The sequence below is a fragment of the Atractosteus spatula genome, chromosome 4 (genome assembly GCF_055471065.1).
Source record: "Atractosteus spatula isolate fAtrSpa1 chromosome 4, fAtrSpa1.hap1, whole genome shotgun sequence".
In the NCBI taxonomy this organism is placed as follows: domain Eukaryota; kingdom Metazoa; phylum Chordata; class Actinopteri; order Semionotiformes; family Lepisosteidae; genus Atractosteus; species Atractosteus spatula.
Window position 1 is genome coordinate 54,433,851 of NC_142709.1, and position 20,001 is coordinate 54,453,851.

Consider the following 20,001-nt stretch of genomic DNA (forward strand, 5'->3'; position numbering starts at 1 on the left):
TGACTCTCAGGATTCTGTCTGGGGAGTGAGTCAAGCTGGGATGCAGTCAGTCTTTCAGACGAATCACACCGCTCTCCAGCAGTCCAACTTTGAAACAGTACAATCTGGGAAGAAAAAGAAAAAGCAGAAGATGGTGCGAGCTGACCCCAGCCTGCTAGGTAAGGATTCTTGGGGGACAGGGGGGTGAAACTCTCCCAGGAGAGTGTTGATCATGCAGCACTGTCTTCACTCCCTTCTAAAATAAGGATTATAAGTTACCCTTCTTTGGGGTAACTATAGCAGTATATTTAGCAGTTGTTGTAGTGGAAAAGACTGATGAATGAAATTGGAGAACATGATCACTTAATCTATTCTACATTTTTAGTAAATGCAAGTATATTTGGACTTAAGTTCAGCAATCTGTGAACATTAGCTTTCATTTCGACAAGCCAGTGAAAGGAGCTCCTGTGAGTTGCTTGTATTGATGGACAAGCAGCTGGCAGTGATTTTTAGAAGGTCATCTGTCAAGTATTATATACTCTCCAATGAAATTATGTATATCTAATACCATTGACCACCATTTCATTTTACTCAGTCCTCCATTAGTAAACTGTGATCATATGTAGCATGTTCAATTAAGCTATTTATTGCTTTAGTTATTAAAACAGCTTGAAAAAGCTCCCTTTATATAATCAGTCAATTTAATGTACAGTTCCTTGGGAAATTATTCAAACCCTTCATATAATGTTCCATCTTGTAAAATATTAAGTCATATATACACGTTTTTTTAAACTTGATATTTCATTTAAAACATGAATGCTCAAGCTGAAGAGTTCTAAGGGTAAGAAGTTAAAAGTAAATGTCAGCAGAAACTGAAGAGAAAAAAACAATTAAATTAATTGCATAAGTAATGTAGAAACATTAAAATGTCAGAGTCTGGGTGTTGGTGAAAGAGCTGTTTATTCGTATGCATACGGGAGAGCAGCTTGTAAAAGCTAGTCTCTCCGAAAGATGTTGCTCAGCGCTTTTTATGCACAGTAACAGACAAACTTCCTACCTTTAACGTAGATTACCTAATCCCTAAAACGAATCATCAGTTTTCAGTCAAGCTTAAATAGCAGAAAACAACTCCTTATTGTGACTTTTGTTATTGCTTACATTTGCAAAACAAGACATTCTACTTCCCTTTTTACTATATTTAAGACATGGGCTGTACTTTTCCACTGACCTATAGATGTCCCCTGGTATGCTTCCATTCGCCAGGGTTATAAGCAGTTAGGAAACTAAAAGATAAGCAGTTTGTTAGTTTTTATAAAATTTATAACATTCCTTCAGTAACCAGACCCATATGTGGTAGTAACACCTTTTCATTTCAAATTCATTGTGCTAGCAACTAGTAATTTGTATATTCATACTGATAATCCCACAATTATTTATAGGAAAAAAACTGTAAGATCAGTTTAATGCATGATATGTTTTTTATTATTATTATTATTATTATTATATGGCTACCTTATAATTGTTAGTGCTAATGAAATTGTCCCATCTTGAGCAAAACTGCTCTAGTGAAATTCTTGGAAGCACATTTTAAAGGGACCACGGTCTAACATCAGCTGTACATCAGAAGGCCTTGGAAGTTCAAAAGCTTCAAAACACCACTTGATGCTTCACCTGCAATATCTGACCTGCTGTTAATCATATTTCAGACACTTTGCTTTCTCAAGAGGGAACCGTGTATGTTTTGCAAGATGATTCTGAGTTTGTGATTTCCCCTAACTTGTGCCCGTTTTGCTCTCTTTTCTCCAGGTTTTTCTGTAAATGCATCCTCAGAACGGTTGAATATGGGTGAAATCGAAACCGTAGAGGATTATTGAGGAGCACTGGACTGCTGCCTACCTGCTGACCATTTCCGGTTTTTGTCCCCACTGTCACACGTTCAGCTGCAGCTCCCTTTCTATTTGAAGCTCATTTGAGACAGATCCAGCCTCCAGCCAGCCAGAGCTGTCACTCTCCGCTTCAGACAGCGGCCACGTGAAAAAGAGAAACAGGAACCTAAGGCCGCAACTGGGTTCGGCGGTGTGAAGCAAAGCTGCAGGCCAGAACCCAGAGGATCTCGATTCTGATTTCTAACTGTGCCTCCCAGCAACTGCAGTAACACTGGAAGCATTCTCTCTGTTACTGGTGGTGATTCAGCCTTTGGCTGAACACCCCTAGAAAAAGAGCTGGGAATAAGCTGGCATCTTATTTGGACAATTCACGGAAAAAGAAATAGGTTCTTTAACGGACATTAGAAATTACCCATTATATTTATTGAAAGCTGTTGATCTGCCCTGTTTTTGTTTTTGTTTTTTTAATTCTCCTTCCCTCTCCTGCCACTTGTTTCAAGGGAGACTGTAACTGTGTGATCAAGGATGTCCTGTTTTAAGGGCGTGTTCAAACAGATCCAAGTAGCTAACCATTTCTTGTAAAATACTAGCCTGTTTAAAGAATAAACTTTAAATTCTGCAACTGTATTATAAAATAAGAAAATTATGGGCTGATGGAGCATTTTTTATTTTTCTTATTTTTGGAGGGAATCTCGTGGTAGGCCATTTTACAGCAGTTCTCTGCCATTGTATAAATATACTCCCATTGTAGGCATGGGTGTGTGCAATTGTATCAATAATTGTTAATTTTCTATCCGCAAATATTTATTTTCCAAAATGGAATAAATGATTCATTTTGGAAGACAATCTGAATATGGTGTAAATAACGTGTTTTGGAATCGTGTAAAGTTCATTTTCGCAGTAGATGTGTTTCTTCCTCGTGATGAAGCATGGAAATGAAGGTATTTTCCAATATTAGCAGTAACGTGTTTGGAATCACGCACAGCATTATGGTTTTTAAAATTTTAACATTTAAACAGAGCAGAGTCTAGACCTTATCTATAGGTCTATAGGTAGTACATTTCCATTTCAATTTAATAGTGTATAACATGAATATCTCCTTGTAGACTTCCCACATGTCCACAGCCTTACAGAATCCAATAGCTCTATATTTAGAACTGTACTCCTTTAATTAAGCCGTTCTCTCACAGAACACAGGCCTTTTGTGTTTTCTTACAAATGTATATATTGTTGGCAAAACTCTTGAAGTCTTCCCTTCATGTCGGTGCAGATTGCTTTGATACTTGTGGGTGTTAATGCCATTCCAGGTCTGTGGTCATGAGACAAGGGTGTGGGTTCTACCTGCTCTGGAGCCATGACAATCCTGGTGTCCGCATCTGAGACAAGACAGCTACGCATGACTATCTTTGTCATCCTGTTGACAGTTTTCATTGTGCCGTGTTTAAATTACTGACACTTCAGAGACATCACATGTGGATGGTGTAGAGAGGAAGAATATATATTTGCAAAAAACCTATCTTGATACTCTTTCATCGATACTGTACATCTATGAGGTTATAAATTATAGTCACAAGTGCTACAGACCTTGCGTCAGGTGTCTAGTGTGTCCTGGACAGACCTACCTGCCGAGCTGGCTCAGTGTCCATAATACAGTACTGCATTTCTCCTGCCAGCCCCTTGTCAAGTCGACTGCATTGGTAAGTGTTGGTTTCTTCTGGCCCATGTCCTCCCAAACTGTCCCACTGGTGTTTAATCAGATTAACTTCATATTTATAGAGATCAAATTCGTAAATCCCAACAGGAAGATCCCCCACGTCCGAGTAGGCTGTCTAGATCAGTGGTTGTGAAAACTTCTCTTGGAGACAAAGCATGCCAGCGTAGAAATGCTTTGACCTGCACCTTGAAAATGTAAAACATTAAATGATCACTCATGACAGTGGGCAAAGTGAAAGAGTTTGGGAGAGCTTTGCTTTTTTGTATACATTGAATTGTAAAATACAAAAAGCAAATGTAAAACATAGACCTTTTGATTGTCTTTCCTACACAACATATTAATGTCAAATACAGAGCCAACATATAAGGTCAAAAAAGATACAAGCTTTCTTATAACCATTTCTTGAATAACTTCTGAAATAGTCCTTTGTTTCTATAAATTTATTTTAAAAGAACTAGATAGAAGTCATTCTTGCCTTTTTATCAAGATTCATATCAGTATTCTTTGGAACCCTGGATAGTTGTTATAAGATTTTTTCTTCTGATTAATATTTTTGATTATATGCATATTTTAAAAGGCACTCATAAGGCATTAACTAAATGCTAGGCTAACAATGTTCATAGTGTGTACAGTTTGTTTAAAAACGTCGCTAAACAGAAATGCACAACTCAAAAAAACTTAGTTGAAAGTTTTAAGAATTTCTTTATTAACATGCAATTAGGCTTTTTTATAAGGTGTACATACAAAGTTTGAGAATCCCTGCTTTAGGGAACAGATGCCTGCATTGCAGTCCTAGATTACAGACCCAGCTGATAGCCGCCAGGTATTTGTGTGCCATTCAGGGACTCTGCCTCTCCTGGCTCATTTGACATTTCTGATACCCTAGCTGACTCAGGTGGGTGGTGGCTGTGGTTACTGCCTGTGTGCTGGCGACACTGTTCTAGCCTAAAGATGATCAACACGTGAACTGTAAAGCTCTGACATGTTCTTGGACTGACATCCTGGCAGCCAGCGTTCCTGGAGGTCCTACTTGGTATCTCTCGGGCAGGGTGTTATGGCAATCCTAATGTCTGCAGCTGAACACGTAAGCATTTTGTGTCCAATACGGATGTTTTCATATGCAGTATGAACATCCTTGATTATTTTTATTCAGGTTGTATACATTGGCAAAACAGTTGGGCAAAAACCGCTTGTAAATTCTGAAAACTAGGGAAGAGTGACTGCTCCCTCGTCCCTGAATGCGCTGGGCCATGGTGTTACTGTAGGGCACGGCGCTGGTGATGCCTATGTGAGTGAGTGAATAGTCTATCGGAACAGGCAGCGGCAGGAGATTCATCGATTGCACTGCATTGTCCTCAGGGTAACAATGGCAGATCTGGGTCCTGAACTGTACAAACCTGCTTGTATTGTATCTGGGTTACTAAGCCTCTGTAGGCATGTGGTATTTTATTTTTCTTAAATTTAGGCAGCTTCACAGCTAAATGACTGCATTACATCTATTAAATTGTCGAATTCCTTTCTTCAAAAGGAACAAAGCTGTGGACAGCTACGGCAGGAGCAGGAGCAAATTGAAACTGAGTGATGTTCACCAAGAATAATTGTTTTTATGACACAAGGATTTCTTTATCAATAGTCTCGTAAGGAGGAAAAGGTGTTTATCCCAGTTTCTTCAATGTGGGTTTCCTTGATTGCATCAGTGCACTTTCCAATGTTTTCCAGGAGGCCATCTGGGTGGTGCACCTTTCTTCATCATGCTGGAGGGGGTGAAGTCTGGAACCTGTTTTCTTGGATGTTGAATTCTCAAAGCAACTCCTTCCAAATCGAGTCTGGCAGTTAAGGACTGTTGACATCAGCTGCTTTGTGTGTCTTCAGAAACTCAGGTCCCGTTTTTGCTGTGTGATAGGAGAGGGGATTGAGGAAGGAATAGTGCCTGGTTTTGGGTGTCTTCTCTTCTGGGGCTTTTCAGTGTGGAGCTTTCTATTCCTGTTTAGAATGGAAAAATGCTTTTCATTTCAAGTCTTAAATGAGGGGTAAAGAAGATTGAAAAAGTCTTTGTACGGTCATCTTTCATGGTTGCCCAGTGAGTTCAAGTATGAGGTATTAGTTCTTGATGTATTGATGCCTTGTGTTTTGCTGATTTTTCAGCCTTTCACAGCTGACGACATAGTCAGGACGAGCTTTTGATCCAGTGGGATCATCGCTTGTTGCAAGACTCCAGTGTTCAGTGAAGTGCAGGGAAACCTGTCATCACCTGCTAGACTGTAGCTGTCATAAAACATCCCCTGTGAACCTGAAGATCACAGGATTTTATCTAAGAAATTCAGCTCTAAGTTTAAGTCATTTTTATATTCACAAAAACATTCTCCAATATCTGCAATTTCCTCTTCATAAGTATCCAGACAACTGGTTACTGTACAAGCCTTCAGCACAATAGTGCTCCACCTTAACTAACTAATAACATAGGAAAAGGTATTATTATTATGGGAAGTCATTCAGCCCATTTAGCCTGTTGGGACGTTAATAGCTGATCCAGCTGTTTCTTGAAGGAAGGTCGGTATTGTTTTCCACAGCATGGCTGGGTAGCTTGTTCAACACTCCCACAGCTCTCACCCTGGGATATGTATTATCCACCTGTTCCCTCTGTTTCATCTTTCACTGAAGAAGTCCACTGAGTTGACTTTGTCAGCGCTTTGAGTATTTTGAGTACTTGTGTCCTCTCATCCTTCACTGTTCAAGACTGAAAAGGTTCTGTTCAGGGTAGGACATTCCTTTACGCTGCATGCGGTCTCTTCTCTGGACTGATTCCAAAGCAGAAAATCTTTACAATATAACACGTAGACCAAAATCATGCACAATATTGCATGGTTCATTTGTGGTGCTTCTCCTGGCCCTTTAAGCCTTTAATTGCCTTTTCTAGACATCTGCTATATCCAGAATGTTAAAAGCGAGGCCTCCATTCAATAGATGGCCATAAGCCTTGGCAGCACTGTGTAGACAATCTATATTCATCGGGAGGCATTGCATTGCCTTTGCAGGTTATCAGCTGTGACCGTGCAGTGTCCCAGAGCCCACCCCAGGTCTCCCTGTCTCGTCAGAGCTTGCAAGTGGCACCACAGCCATTCTGATGCTGAGACCCTGCTGAGAACAGTCAGGACTATAACAGCTTTGAACGCTTTGTTAACGCTGTTATTTTTAATCTGGCAATTTGCAATCTGATTTCGAGAGCCCTAGACACAGTGGGGTACACGCTCAGAAAAATGTTGACTTGGTTTTTTTTAGATAGTTCTGTCCTGTAATTTCTGCTTTCAGACAACTGTCTCCTCTTTTTTTTTTTTAAATCCTTGTATCGGAACAAACATGCATCCAGACTATCCAGCCATAGCACAGTCAAAACTTTATTTGCCTTAAAAAGTCGATCTAACCTTGAACGTTGATTTTTGGTTTAGGTGGAAAAAAAGGCAATTTTTTGTTTCTCTCAGCTGGTATATTTGTGAGAAGGGTTTTGTGAAGTTGCCTTTTAACTCAAGATTCTTTTCTTGTTTATAAAGCTTTAAATATCATCGGTTTAGCTTACGTAATTAACTGGAGGCGGCAACTTGATGCCATATACTGAATATTTTAGTCTGCTCCATTTTGTGCTTGGTACTCTATCCTAGGTCTAATAGCAGCATGGTCTCTCTATCGTGGTAGCTCATTTTAACGAGGCACGTCTGGGTATTGGTTGTTTTTAACTCTGTGCCCTGGCAGGGACGCCTGGCCATCCCTGGGCTCTTCAGGATAGTGCCTCTGTGCTGCGGGCCAGCTCTGTTCCAGGACAGGGAACAGTTAACCTCCCTCTCTGGGTCACCAGTGAGGAGGGGCGCAGGGGGCAGGCTGGTTCTCTCACAGGCCAGCTCCTGGTCGACCGTTCCTGAGTGCGTGTCCGAAGGTTTCAGGTGGGTGGGCAGTCAGAGGTCCTTACAAAGTCGGTATTGTACAGACAGTGGCCCCCCTCCAGCCATCTACTGCTCCCTCCCTCTTCTTTCCTCCCGCTCTCTCTCTCTTTCCTCTCCTTCTCTCCTTCCTTCTCAGGACAGCCTCTCTTTAACCAGTGCGCCCAGAGTGGCGGAGATCCCCGCAGCCTTCACAGAGGAAAGATGACTCCAAGAAGAAGCCCGAGGCTCTTCCTCCTCCTCCTCCTGGGCCTGTGGACAGCAGCGGCGAGGACAGGTAGGGCTCAGGTGTCCGGCTCGGGCGCAGAGCTGATTTTAGGTTCTTGGTGTAGATGAAGGAGTTAGGGCTTCGCATAGTTTCTCCACGACCAGCCTGCCCCATCCCAACTACGGGTAGAAAATACAACATTCACATTTTTTGAGGAAGTAATGGAACACACATTCTGGTGAACTGACATTGAATAAAGGGGCTGAAGATGAACACAAAACATCTCAAGAGGAGCTGTTCAGCTCCCTGCCCCGTAAACAAAGCTGAAAGATTTAACCTAAACTCCATTTTCTAGGTCACTTACAGGCTTACAAGATGCAAAAAACTAAAAAGTGTCGATCGAGTACAGGGCTGTGGCTCGACAGAATATTCTCAAGTTTCTCCTGCTATGTCCTGTACAAACCTGACTTTTCATGGAGGTTCAAAGTTATTACTATAAATACGTGTTTAGAGAGCTCACTGGATTTATATGTACCTGTAATTCTTAAATTTATCCTCTCTGTATCATGCATGCTTGAACTGTTCCTAGAAGAAACGGTACCTTTGTTTCTTGCAACTGGTTAACTTCAGAAGCTCCACTGCTTAAAGTCTGGCATCACATGAGTTATTTTCCAAGTTATTTGCTCAACACATTCTGACCCTACATGTGGAAATTGCAGTGCACCTCTACCAAAGATGTTTCTTTCCCAACAGAACTGGTGAGGGGCATTTTTTACACTGGAGGGATAAAGCTTTTCGGAAAAACTCCCTCCTCTCCCCTCTGCATCTGCTGTAGCCAGAATCAGGGTGTATCAGAGCTGCTTCAGCCTGGAGTTTCATTACAACCCCTCCTTGCACAGATAAATCAAACCATGTCAGAGAAGAGTGGCAAAAGGCGGAGAAAGAAAGTGACGCCTGAAGCAAAATGTTGAGGTTGTTACACTATCCAGAACTCCAGGAAGTTCAAAGGGCTCAATTTGAAAAATTGTTGAGTGCCTCAGAGTGCATCAGAAGATGGAAATGTAAGGCTCAAACCCTGCGCTCATAAGGAAGATGCTGTTTCTCAGTGAATTCAGTCTAGCAGCCCCACGTTGAACAGCCAATCGCTTTAAAGCAAGTACTCCTGGCCTAAGACATCCGTCTTCTCTGCTGGAAACCAACATAATAATAATAATAATAATTGCTTACACTTATATAGCGCTGTTCTGGACACTCCACTCAAAGCGCTTTACAGGTAATGGGGACTCCCCTCCACCACCACCAATGTGCAGCACCACCTGGACATGAAGCACTTTCCCACCCCCCCCAGAGTTTGTAAACCAGAAAATAGTTATCAGATAGTGGTCATGGAAATTCGAGAAGAATAGGTTAATGTGTTAAAGGAGTTAGTGCGGATATGCTATATATTAATTGCACTCTGTAATTAAACACATCCTGTGTAAATCAATAGCCAAGTTAGAAGCCAACATGGGTCATCTTAAGATTTGATAATCAGTTAAAACAGCACAGTAAAACGGCAGATCATTTAATTTTTATTTCTGTGTGTTACACAAGGCACAATTTAGAAAACTTAGTCTTCTCTCTTTTAAATTTTCTCCACCACATCTTGGATTTATGACAGAGGTGTTGAAGGAGTTCAATTTAGTGCATGTTTTTATTTGCTGTGTTTGTAGTTTTAATTGTAGTCTGATTCAGATCACTGATGAAGAGCTCAGTCTTGAAAATCCTGATCTCGTAGTGTAGAGGAACAAAAGATTAAATGAATTGAAATATGAGGGAGGTAAGAATTCACTGATAAAGAAAGTGACTTGCACACATGGATCACAGCAAGATTTTAAGTGCTTTCCATTAAAACCAATTTTAAACTTTTTTTACTACAGCAAGGCCATGTATCTTATGTCTAGTTGAATGTTTTTTAGAGTTTATTGCTAACTTACTAAAGTTTCTTATACAGTATGTTAACTTAAAATGATTTAACACTGAGATAAATGTTAAGAACCTTTCTGATTTTGCGAGTTCCTTGCTCTATGTCATTGGATTGTGCTTTAAGCAGCACTTGTTTCGTGCGTTTCTACACTGTGGTAAGAGGTGCATCTGCAGATAAAATGCCTTTATTCTTTGAAATGAATAGAGCTTGTGATCTAGCAGCTCATGCCTCCTGTAAAATGACTTAACCTTTTACAGGTGAATTACCTTGAAGGAATTTTCATTGTCAGATGTGTTACTCAAGAATCAGTCAGATTTCAACAGTCGCAGATGTCCTGGTTTGTAAAGGGCTGGTATCTTACACAGAGTCACCCCCTGCTGGCGACACCAAGTGCCACGGAGTCGGCCCTGCCGTACGGCTGGGTCTGAGCCAGTACAGCCTTGGGTGGTGAAATAACCGTAATAATTTCTCAGAAAACTTTAGAAAAAAGCTTGTGTTCTGTATGCCCTTATTTAGAAAGAGAGTGAAGACAGCCCCTCTGGCCACGATCTGCCATGCCAATCCATCAGCAGGGGCGTGTCAGGTTGAGCTGAGGATACAGAGTGAGGCAGCCCTCTGGGCTTTTGCACAGGACTGTTCTGCTAGGTTCCTCTGCCTTCCTGAGCTCCACTTCTCAGTGCTGTGTGTAAAATCCTTGGTGTGTTAACACCTCCAGCATAGGAGGAAATGGAAAAATGAGACCCCTCCTGAGCTTTAGTTGGTGTCCTTTAAAGCAGTCTAGTATATATGAGGAAGCACAGCCAGGCAAAATCACTCTCAAAACAGCTGCACCTATAGGCTTTAGTACGCCTGATACTCAAGAACTTATGATGGCATCTGTACACACACAAATTCATCTGGACACGTAGGAATTTATGCTTCTTTCATGGGTACTGTAAGTCCAATGTGTGTAATTCTGTTCTATCTGCACTATGGTTGTAACCGAATAGGTCACTGAGGGGAACAACTGTGTGAGACAAGGTGAGACAAACAGGTGAAACTAAATCTGAGTTCCACTCAGAGTTTCATAACCCTTTCTTCAGCAAAAATAAAAGCTGCTCGGCTTGTTTGCCTTCATCTGTATGTGTCTATGTTGCTGTTTGAGAGGTCCTTCCAGGAAATGTGCTCATCGCTGTTTTTGTCGGTTTTCTAATGTAAACATGAATGTCTGTAAGAGGACCTTTATGTAAGAAACAAGCAGGTTTGGCATAATTTCGAAAGAAAAGTTTCCTACCACAAGGAATCTTTTCACAGAGATGGCTCAAGGGCGTTTAAGTCCCTCTGTCAGGATCATTGTGCCTCTTCTAGACTATAATTGTAGGGTTTAATCCCTTTATGTTAAGAAATAAAGCAGGTAAAAAAAGGCAGCACCACTATTTGACTCTGGTCGTGACTAGTTTAGCTGACAGGATGAATGTGTGATATACTCGAAGAGCTGAGCATGAGAATATTCCTTCTGTGATGGGTGGTTAAAATATTCCTGTAACGTGTACAGTATGTCTTATCTCCTTTGTGTCTCATTATGTGCCCAAGTGTCCTTCTCCTAAACATGACATTTAGGGTAACTAAAAAGGATGTTCTGATGTATAAAAAAACACTGGAAATGCATGTGTTCATAGCACAGTGGAGGTATTTATATTCTTCAATCCACAGCCACTTCATCCTATTGCAGTGAGACCGAGCCTAACCCGGCAGGCACAGGGTGTGAGGTGGGACTATCCTAGCCACGATGTGTTTTGGACACAGGAATAACATGCAAACTCCACACAGAAGGCGCACTAGTCAAGACCTGATCTGGCACCCAGGACTCTAGCGCTGTGGAGACCGCAGAACTGACTACTGTGGGCCAAGACAGCAGCAAAATGTTTCAGAGCGGGTCTGGTGAAGAAGGGAGAAATGACTTCCCCTGCTGAATTAAGGAAGATTACATTTTGCAAGCTCCAGGTGGAATTTAACCAGCACACCTAGCAAAAAAATACATCCTTTCATGACTAGGATATCAGGACCTCAGTTTAATTAATACGAAGAATGACACCTCCTACAGCACGGTGTCTTCTGTTCCCTTCATTGTGTTGGTTTGGAAGTTCTAGTCCAGGGAAAGATCGCCACCTACTGGTCCACCAATGCCACTTACACCAGCAATATAATTGCAGGTCTTCCATCACAGGCCAAACTGTGCTTAGATTCTAGGATTTGAGGAGATCAGACTCCAACACAGTAATGCTGCTGCTTTATGTTTAAGGCACAGCTATTGATTTTTGCACCATCACAGGTGTGTCCATTTTGGTCACAAAATCAGCATTTTCTCTAATAGCAAGACAACTGGAGGGGCAAATTTGGGGGATAGACCCAACAGAACCCAGTTTACTGAGCACGGTCATTACCACAAAGCTTTTCACTTTAAGCCTGCAAACAGGTTCCATCTAGAGCTGGCAAGAAAGAACTGGGGAGTCACAAGATGTGTTTGAAATGCAGAGGGCTGAAGCAGCGAGGCGGCGAGGGAGATGAAACCCAGACCAGGGCCGACAATACTCACGCAGCCTGAGGCGGTTACTTTAAGTGCTGTCGGGGCGGGGGTGGGGTGGAAAACAAAAATAAACAGAAAAAAAAAACAGTTTCCACGGCTTTCACAAACAAGTTTGTTTAACATTTAGTGCCATCACAGAATCTGTGGTCCTCGGAGTCTGGACATTCTGGCTTCCTCAGCTGCACAAGCTCTCCTTTGTGCCCGACGAGAGAAGGCCCCATTGATGGAGGGCCTGGCAGGTGACCAGGCAGCCCTGCTTGTGGCTTGCTTCAGTACAGGAAGGCTGCACTCCAGAAAGTCAGCAGCCAGCCGTGCGCTCCGTGTTAAAAATACTCAACTCGGGCAGTGAGTCAAGCTGAATCGATATATTAGGGAAGGCTTTATTTTCAGGAACCGCTGTAAGGAACGTGTCGACCAGGAATCTTCCAATAATAAGCGTGGATGAGCACGACCAAGGAAAGCTTTGTGAGCACTGCTGCCTAATTAGATTCAGCAACTGGGAAACATTTTCCAAATCATCGTCATGTGAGGTGCCGGCTGCTTGTTAACTGTGCTTTTACTCTCTTCCCGGTCTCTGCAGTGAGACGCCTGGTTTTCTTGGCAGTTTGTCTTTCACAGGTGCTTTCTGATCTTTTTTTTTCCACTCAGCCTTTAAGATTGAATTGGGTTCAGCTCTATCCCGGACATGCACTGAACACCGAGTATGCAAAACAGCCCCTGGGACAGGTGGCATTTTACTACTGCAGCTCCCTGGCTGAAACATGGTTTCTGTAAAACTGACAGGAGCCATTAACTTGGCAGCCTGCTGAGGCAGTGGAAGGAAGGAGATATTACACCTGCAGTACCTTTTGTATTCTCTTTCAAAGGTGTGAATACCATGCAGTCTTAAACACTGATATCCACCACCGAACAGGCTAAATTTTGAGGCCTTTATTTTCTTGCAAGAACATGAAGTTTCCAAACAACAGGAGGCCATCCAGTCCACCTAGCCCCTTTGGTAGTTACTAGTTAAATCATCCCAGGATCTCATCCAGCTGTTTCTTGAAACCAGCTTCAACAACATGGCTGGTAGCTTGTGCCACACTCCCACAACCTTTTGTGTAAGGAAGAGCTTCCTATTCTCAGTTTTAAATGCAGTTCCACATAGTTTTCCGCCTAGGACCTCTGGTTTCCACTTCACCCTTTATCCTGAAGATGTCAACACTTGTATACCCCTTAATATTCCCTGTTCAAGTTCCTTCAGCCTGTCAGGGTAGTCTCTTATGCTCCACATGCTCTAATCTGGACTCCAGAGCTGTAATAATTTATGCCTTACTACTATGTTGTACAATTTTACCATTATATCCCTTGATTTAAATACTACACTTTAAACTATATATTCTACCACATTGTTTACCTTTTTAATTTCTGCCCCACTTTGTCTGGAAGTGCGACAAGGTGTTTGCCCAGCTGTAAATTTTATCTAAATCTTTTTTAAATGTACTTGCTGCTTTTGCAGTGTTTTCTAATCCTTCTGAGTATTGTCTACAAGCACGACTAGTTTATTAACTACAGCAAAATCTAGATTGTTGATTTTATTTAGGGTGATAAATAAGGCATTTGGTGATTTATATGTATTCTCTGTTTTCTGTTTAACCAGTTCTTCAATCCAGACAGTCTTGTTTCCCTGAATACCTACTGCCTGCAACTGGAGAATTGACCGTTTTCTGAGGAACTTTGTCAAAAGCCTCCTGAAGATCTAAATACACTGTATCACTGAATACACTGGCCCTCTCACTCTGTATTCACACCTCTGCATGACCGTTTGCTTTAGGCACAGCATGCTGCACAGTATGCATTTGCTCTCTTTGCTTAATTTGTAGCATCTGTTAGTCTTCTACATCGTTCATTTTAAGTTGAACTGTTCATTAACTTTATGTTCATTTTCAAGTATGCACCCTTGTACAGTGAACTTTTCAGTGTGGTGTTAGATTACAGGACTTCAGGGCTGTTTTCACTGTAGCTGCTGTGCATTTCAACACATTACATATAAACTGTGTGTACGTGTTAGCCAGAGCTTACTGTAACACTACATTCTGGGAGATCCACTAACGTGACTGCTGTGATAGAATAGTGCAACACTGAATTAAAAGGTTGCAACTTTGAAAAAAATTGGTTTATTGAGTGATTCTGTTCTTAGGTTTGTGAGTATATATTTTTAAACCACCCCGTTCTTTAACAGTGATCATTGTACCTCAGGCTGAATCAATTTTAATTTAAAAGTGAGTAAATATTTTACACTTAGTCATATCTTTGAACATGCAAAGAGATCCCATTATCACTTTACCTATAGGTGACCACAGATGACACCAATGGAACATTAGTTATTGTTTTAAAACTAAAAGATATTATACATCTTTGTCAACCAAATCCTGGAAAGTATAACCATCAGCTGCACTCTCACAAGAGTGCCAGAAGAGTTCTGAAAGTCTCAGTACAGTAGTCATTAGAAAAGACAAGATCTAGACATTCAATCCATTACAGGTTTGCCATTTTCCTCCACGCCTACTGTTTCTATTACAGCACTGAAGTAAATTTACAAAGGTCTGCAGTGTGGTTTGGCAGTTTAGTCTGTTTACTACTTATGGTTTATGATCTTCTCTCACAAAGTTCTTCCTTGTGTTCTTGTACTCTGTCTTCTGAATTCAGAATTTGTAAAAGCTCAGGATTATTGTAGCAGTTGCTTATTAAGACTAAGTCCCTTTTTGTCTAGAATCCCCAGAATCAGTGGAATAGGTCTTCTCTGGGCTTTTCTGTCTTTGTAGTGATATACAGACAAGAATGTGGACATTTGCTCTATCCTTTACACTTTCTTCTTCGGAAAGCAGTCCTCTCTGCTTCGGGTTGTGTGTAAGGAATCTGACCAGGAGACGTGAGAGAGGGGGAAAGTAACCTGTGATCGGCACTTAACAGCTTTCTCTCACAAAGAGTCCCTTTCACAACAGTCCTTCCACACAAGCATAAGCAAACGAGAGAAAAAATACATCTTTCACGACTCCATCAAAGAGGAATGGTGAAAAAATTGGAAATTCCTTTTGAAGAGCAAATGAACTATCATGGTTCCCAGGAGGGCTATCTTAATTTACATTGTAAATGTAGGATTCTTTTCCGTCAATGTATGATCCCCTCATCAAAGCAAGGTCAGTGCTGAACCCAGCTTGCCAAGTAGTAATGTTAGTCTGTGGATAGACTGAGCTTCCCGTCAGGGACACTCGCTGTGTGTTCAGTGTGTAATCTTCCACTCCGCAGTTTTCAGTATCGCGGGGGTTGGTGTTTTCCCAGAAACGGCCGCTGGCCCTGCCCCCACGCCGCAAAGCGAGAGCCAGGAGACGTGCTCGGGAGGGGGCAGCTATGATGTCACTACCAGGGACCCCCCTCATGACCTCACAGACAACGCCTTCACCTTCGAGTATGAAGACACCACCCACTCTCAGCCTATGGACCGCGGAGATGGTAAGCGTTCCTTCTAGGTACCCTTCTCTGTGAAGGCCACTAGGCCTCAGGGTTATTGTTCCTTCAAAAGTTAATTTGAAACAAAATTCATGAGTCAGAGAGAAAGTCTCATGCAGCCTCTTGACAAAGTATAGACATGAGTAACAGTTCTTCTCTCCCATAATGCCTTCTTCTTGCCCCAAATGGCCCTGCGGCAGCTCTTTGCCTCTTGCAGCCTAGCGGGGTGGTTTCAGCTTGTTACCTTCTTGGTTACAGGAGTCTCCCAGCACTGTAGGGATTGTCCGATGCTCTAAAAGGGATGTGAAAGGTTTCATGCTCTCTTTTCAGGCAGCCTCACACAGTGTTTTTGGTATGTTTTTCACTGTTACACAAGACTTTGTGTAGCCATCTACTTCTGATCCTTACCTGATGTCTTTACATGAGAGAGGTTTGTGTCCTGACATCGCTCAGAAGTGTAAAAATAATAAAAGATGAAGACTTCTCACGCTTGCCGTACTACTGTACGTGCTCCTCGTCTCTAGATGTCTCTCACAGCCGAGTTGGAATTGTTGTATACAATGATACAACAAAGGTAGCACATGATGCAATTTGTCTCAAGAAGTGTTCAGACAATGACAGGATATCCAAGCTTTGCATTTTACAGCCAGCACAAATGTCCTGCCAATGAACCATCTTCATCAGTGTCGTCATAAGCATCATTAAAGAACAGAAGCAAGACCAAGCCTGTGTTGTGGTCACGCCTGGGTTAGAAAGAAACAAGAAAGAAACAAGCTGCACCTCGGCTAGCCACATGTATCCCGCTGCGTTATTTTAAAAAGCAGTCCATTCCTGAGATAGTTGTACTGGTTAGGAGTAAAGATTTATTTCAACTTCACGTGTCCTTGAAAACGTTTTAAACTGGATTAACCTCGGCGGCAAGACTGAGCTCTAAAACACTCAGATGAATATATGTTTGCAAAGAACTTGAACGTTTCAAAGGAAAAGGGAGCAAGGCGGAAATCTGAGATTTAATGCGCGATTCTGAACTTGTCTCTTGCTTCGGGTATAGTAGGGCTGTGTCTACCTTTTGCACAGCTTTGAGCCTTCTAGCTATGATGACTAATTAAGTAATTAGCGGAAACAAAGTTGTTTTCCCTGTCCTAAAAGCAGGAATGTTAGTTATGAAGTGGATTTGGAGACTCCGAGCTTTCGGGTACGTCTGGCTGAACGGTTTCTGTCTGCGTCTGTTCTGTGCAGGTGTGCTGGGTCCTGGGGCCATAGCGGCTATAGTAATCGCAGTGATCCTGGGGGCTTCTGTGCTCATCGCCCTTGTCGTCATCACGCTCAAGAGATTCACCACCGCCTAGAGCTGACAGCCGGGCTCCCTCCCGCTTCAGTCCGGGCGGCTAGCACGCAGTCCGCTCCGCCCTGCACGGGAGTCCGTTTCCCTAGTCCGCTCCTTCACTCCGGACACTAGCACAAGCTCCAGGCTGCGGATGAGAGCGATCGTCCCAGGACCTCGGTTTGTTCCCCATTTCCACAGCACTACGGGAAAGAAGACGCTTGTCGTTTCCAAATAAGATCGTCGTGGGTCACCGGCATTCCGAGTGCCCTACCACAACGGTTGTTCGCAATGTCATATCATATAGCTCTAAATGCTAAAAAAAAAGGAAATTTCTTATTTTATATTTTTATATATAAAACAGAAGCCAAGAGGAGCCTTCTAATCAGTCTAATCTGTTGATGTATCATAAGCCTGTTTGGTCGACTCCTGTAAAATCATGCTTCCAATTTGATTTTAATTTTATATAATTTAATAATGAATATTAATTTATACAGTTTACAATATTTTATTTTGAGCATTTCTGCTTTTGTTGAGGGAGTAAATGAGTAGCCATCGATGTCACTTTGAATCCAATGTTTTGGACTCGGCAGTGGGGAAGCTCATGATATAAGCCAAAGCAGAGGGGTAGGTACAGTATAAAGGCTTCCTCTGAAGACATTGGTGCAAATGTGTTACTAGCATGTGTTATCTACACTAGATCATTCCCGTTGTCCCCTTAGTGTTGTGTTCTTCTGTGCATGTGCTATTGTTTAAGACCCAGTCCAGTATATTCACAACCAGGCACCTCAGTGCAGCAAATCTGGGGTCACAGGGGAGAGCCTGTCAGAACTGTAGGACAGTAGATGCATGTTTTATTCCAGGCAGCTAATCCTTTAAAATTGTATATTTGTGAACCTGTAGCCCTCATCGGAAAGAATGATTCTCCAGCAACTTATGTTGAGTAGTCACATTTCATTGTCCAGGCATTGAATACAAAACAAAGCCAGTCTGTGCACACTTGATGTTAGTCTGCAGAGTGAATCTGATGCTTTAGGATTGTTTTTGTACGAGACAGAGAAATCTGAAATGATGCCAGTATTGGAACAAAGAAGCACTTTGACTTCTGCATTCTGAACTGAGTCTTTTTATTCACCCCTAAACTGTTCTGTTGAGTGTGTGAAGTTATGACCTCCTGCCAAGCTTTAGAGTAGGAAATTATGCTGTCAGAACACCAGTCAAGATCAGATTCAGTACTGCTGCTCCTGACAGCTGGGTGGGTAAACTGATAAACAGGAGATGTAATTCATCCAACTAATTAAAGAATGTAAACAGGGGATGGCACGGTGTCGCAGTGGTTAACACTGCTGCCTCACAGCTGTGTGGCACTGGGTTCAGTTCCGTACGTGGGGTCCTATCTGCGTGGAGTTTGTATGTTCTCCCCATATCCGCGTGCATTTCCTCCCCCCAGTCCAAAAACATACTGGTTCAGTAGGTTAACTGGCTTCTAGGAAAATTGGCCCTGGTGCGAGTATGTGTGCGGTTGTTTGTGTGTGTGCCCTGCAATGACCTGGCGTCCTGTCCAGGGTGTATCCTGCCTTGTGCCTGTTGCTTGTCAGGATAGGCTCTGGATACCTGTGACCCCGAATGGAATAAAGCAATTTAGAAGATGGGTGGAAGATAAATAGGAATGAACACTGTACTGCAGCATCTTTAATCCCAGGAAGCTGAGATTCTATTGGAACATTATACACATACTTTAAATAAAATGTTTTCTTTTTGTACAGAAATTCTGACTCTTAAGTAGCACAATGCAGGCATTTCATTTTTAAGGTCTTCTGAAATAAAATGTTTTGCAGCCTTTTTTGGGGTAAATCATTAAGCAGGATTTTTTTTTTGTATGGAAAAATAAATGGTATGCTCAATTGTTAATTTGTAAGCACAACATTCTTTGATGTATTAATGAATAAACTTAGGGGTTTTTTAAGGTGAGAAACCCAAAACATGTTTGTCCTTTGAGATTTTGATTGCCAATGTTTTTTCTTTACTCAAAAAGAGGCAGTGGACACAGATGTAATGTAATGTTCCAATAGATAGCACTACAACACTTGTTAACTGATAGCAAGGAAAATTGCCCAAATTAAATTTGGAATATTCTAGTGTGGTTGGTTGCTCAGTAAAGTGCAGAATATTTGTAATATTTGTCTAAAGGATTGTCATTCACTTGAGTAAAATAGACCAAGTATAAGTATTTCAGGTGGGTAGCTGCGTCAGCATGCGTAGGCTGCAAAGGAACAATTAATAGGTTTATTCCATGCTGAAAAAAAGAAGAAAGAAAACACAACGTTTTGGCCGTGGAGCCTTCTTCAGGTGTGAGTGCTTCATGTGCTCACACCTGAAGAAGGCTCCATGGTCGAAAGGTGTGAGTGCTTCATGTGCTCACACCTGAAGAAGGCTCCATGGTCGAAACGTTGTGTTTTCTTTCTTCTTTTTTTCAGCATGGAATATACCTATTACTTGTTCAATTGTAAGTATTCCAGCTAACCAAAGCATCTCTCACTTCTTTCAGACTTAATGGAGCAGTTTCCTAAGGGGGGCAGTACTGGAGCAGGTTGGGGGTCACTGCTGCCAGAGTTCTTGGATTTTGTGTTTGATTCTGACTTGCATTCTGTGTGGAGTTTGCATGTTCTTGTCAGGCCAGGTTAATTGGCATCTCTAAATTGTCACTGAGATTGATTAATGTCAAGTAGTCCTTCTTTGTGCCCTGTGTTTCTGGCGTGGACCCCAGGTATCCCTGACCTCTAATAAGACACTTATAAACAGATTTTCAAGCTGCTTCTCTTCCTCTTTTCAGAAAAAGTCATTTAAAATGTTTAGTAAGAGAAGTATGTGTATGGGGAAAATGCTTCAAGGGCCCTGGGGAAAAAAGCTGTGAATTTCACCCTGTAGATAATAGCC

At 41.9% G+C, this 20,001-nt stretch overlaps 2 protein-coding genes across 7 annotated transcripts in view; both read left to right on the forward strand.

Annotated features, from left to right (window-relative positions):
• gigyf2 (GRB10 interacting GYF protein 2) overlaps positions 1-2,711 on the forward strand; it is a 63,293-nt gene extending 60,582 nt beyond the window's left edge. For all 6 annotated transcript variants that reach the window (XM_088913223.1, XM_088913225.1, XM_088913224.1 and 3 more), the window contains 2 exons: positions 11-158; positions 1,786-2,711. In XM_088913223.1, the coding sequence (XP_088769349.1) occupies positions 11-158; positions 1,786-1,853 (216 nt within the window). In that variant the 3' untranslated portion in view covers positions 1,854-2,711. The remainder of the gene's footprint in view (positions 1-10; positions 159-1,785) is intronic.
• Positions 2,712-7,655: 4,944 nt separating this feature from the next.
• snorc (secondary ossification center associated regulator of chondrocyte maturation) lies at positions 7,656-19,358 on the forward strand. Its single transcript, XM_088914503.1, has 3 exons — positions 7,656-7,788; positions 15,573-15,743; positions 16,980-19,358. The coding sequence occupies exons 1-3, from the start codon at positions 7,716-7,718 to the stop codon at positions 17,087-17,089; spliced, it is 354 nt and encodes a 117-aa protein (XP_088770629.1). The 5' UTR covers positions 7,656-7,715; the 3' UTR covers positions 17,090-19,358.
• Positions 19,359-20,001: the final 643 nt, after the last annotated feature.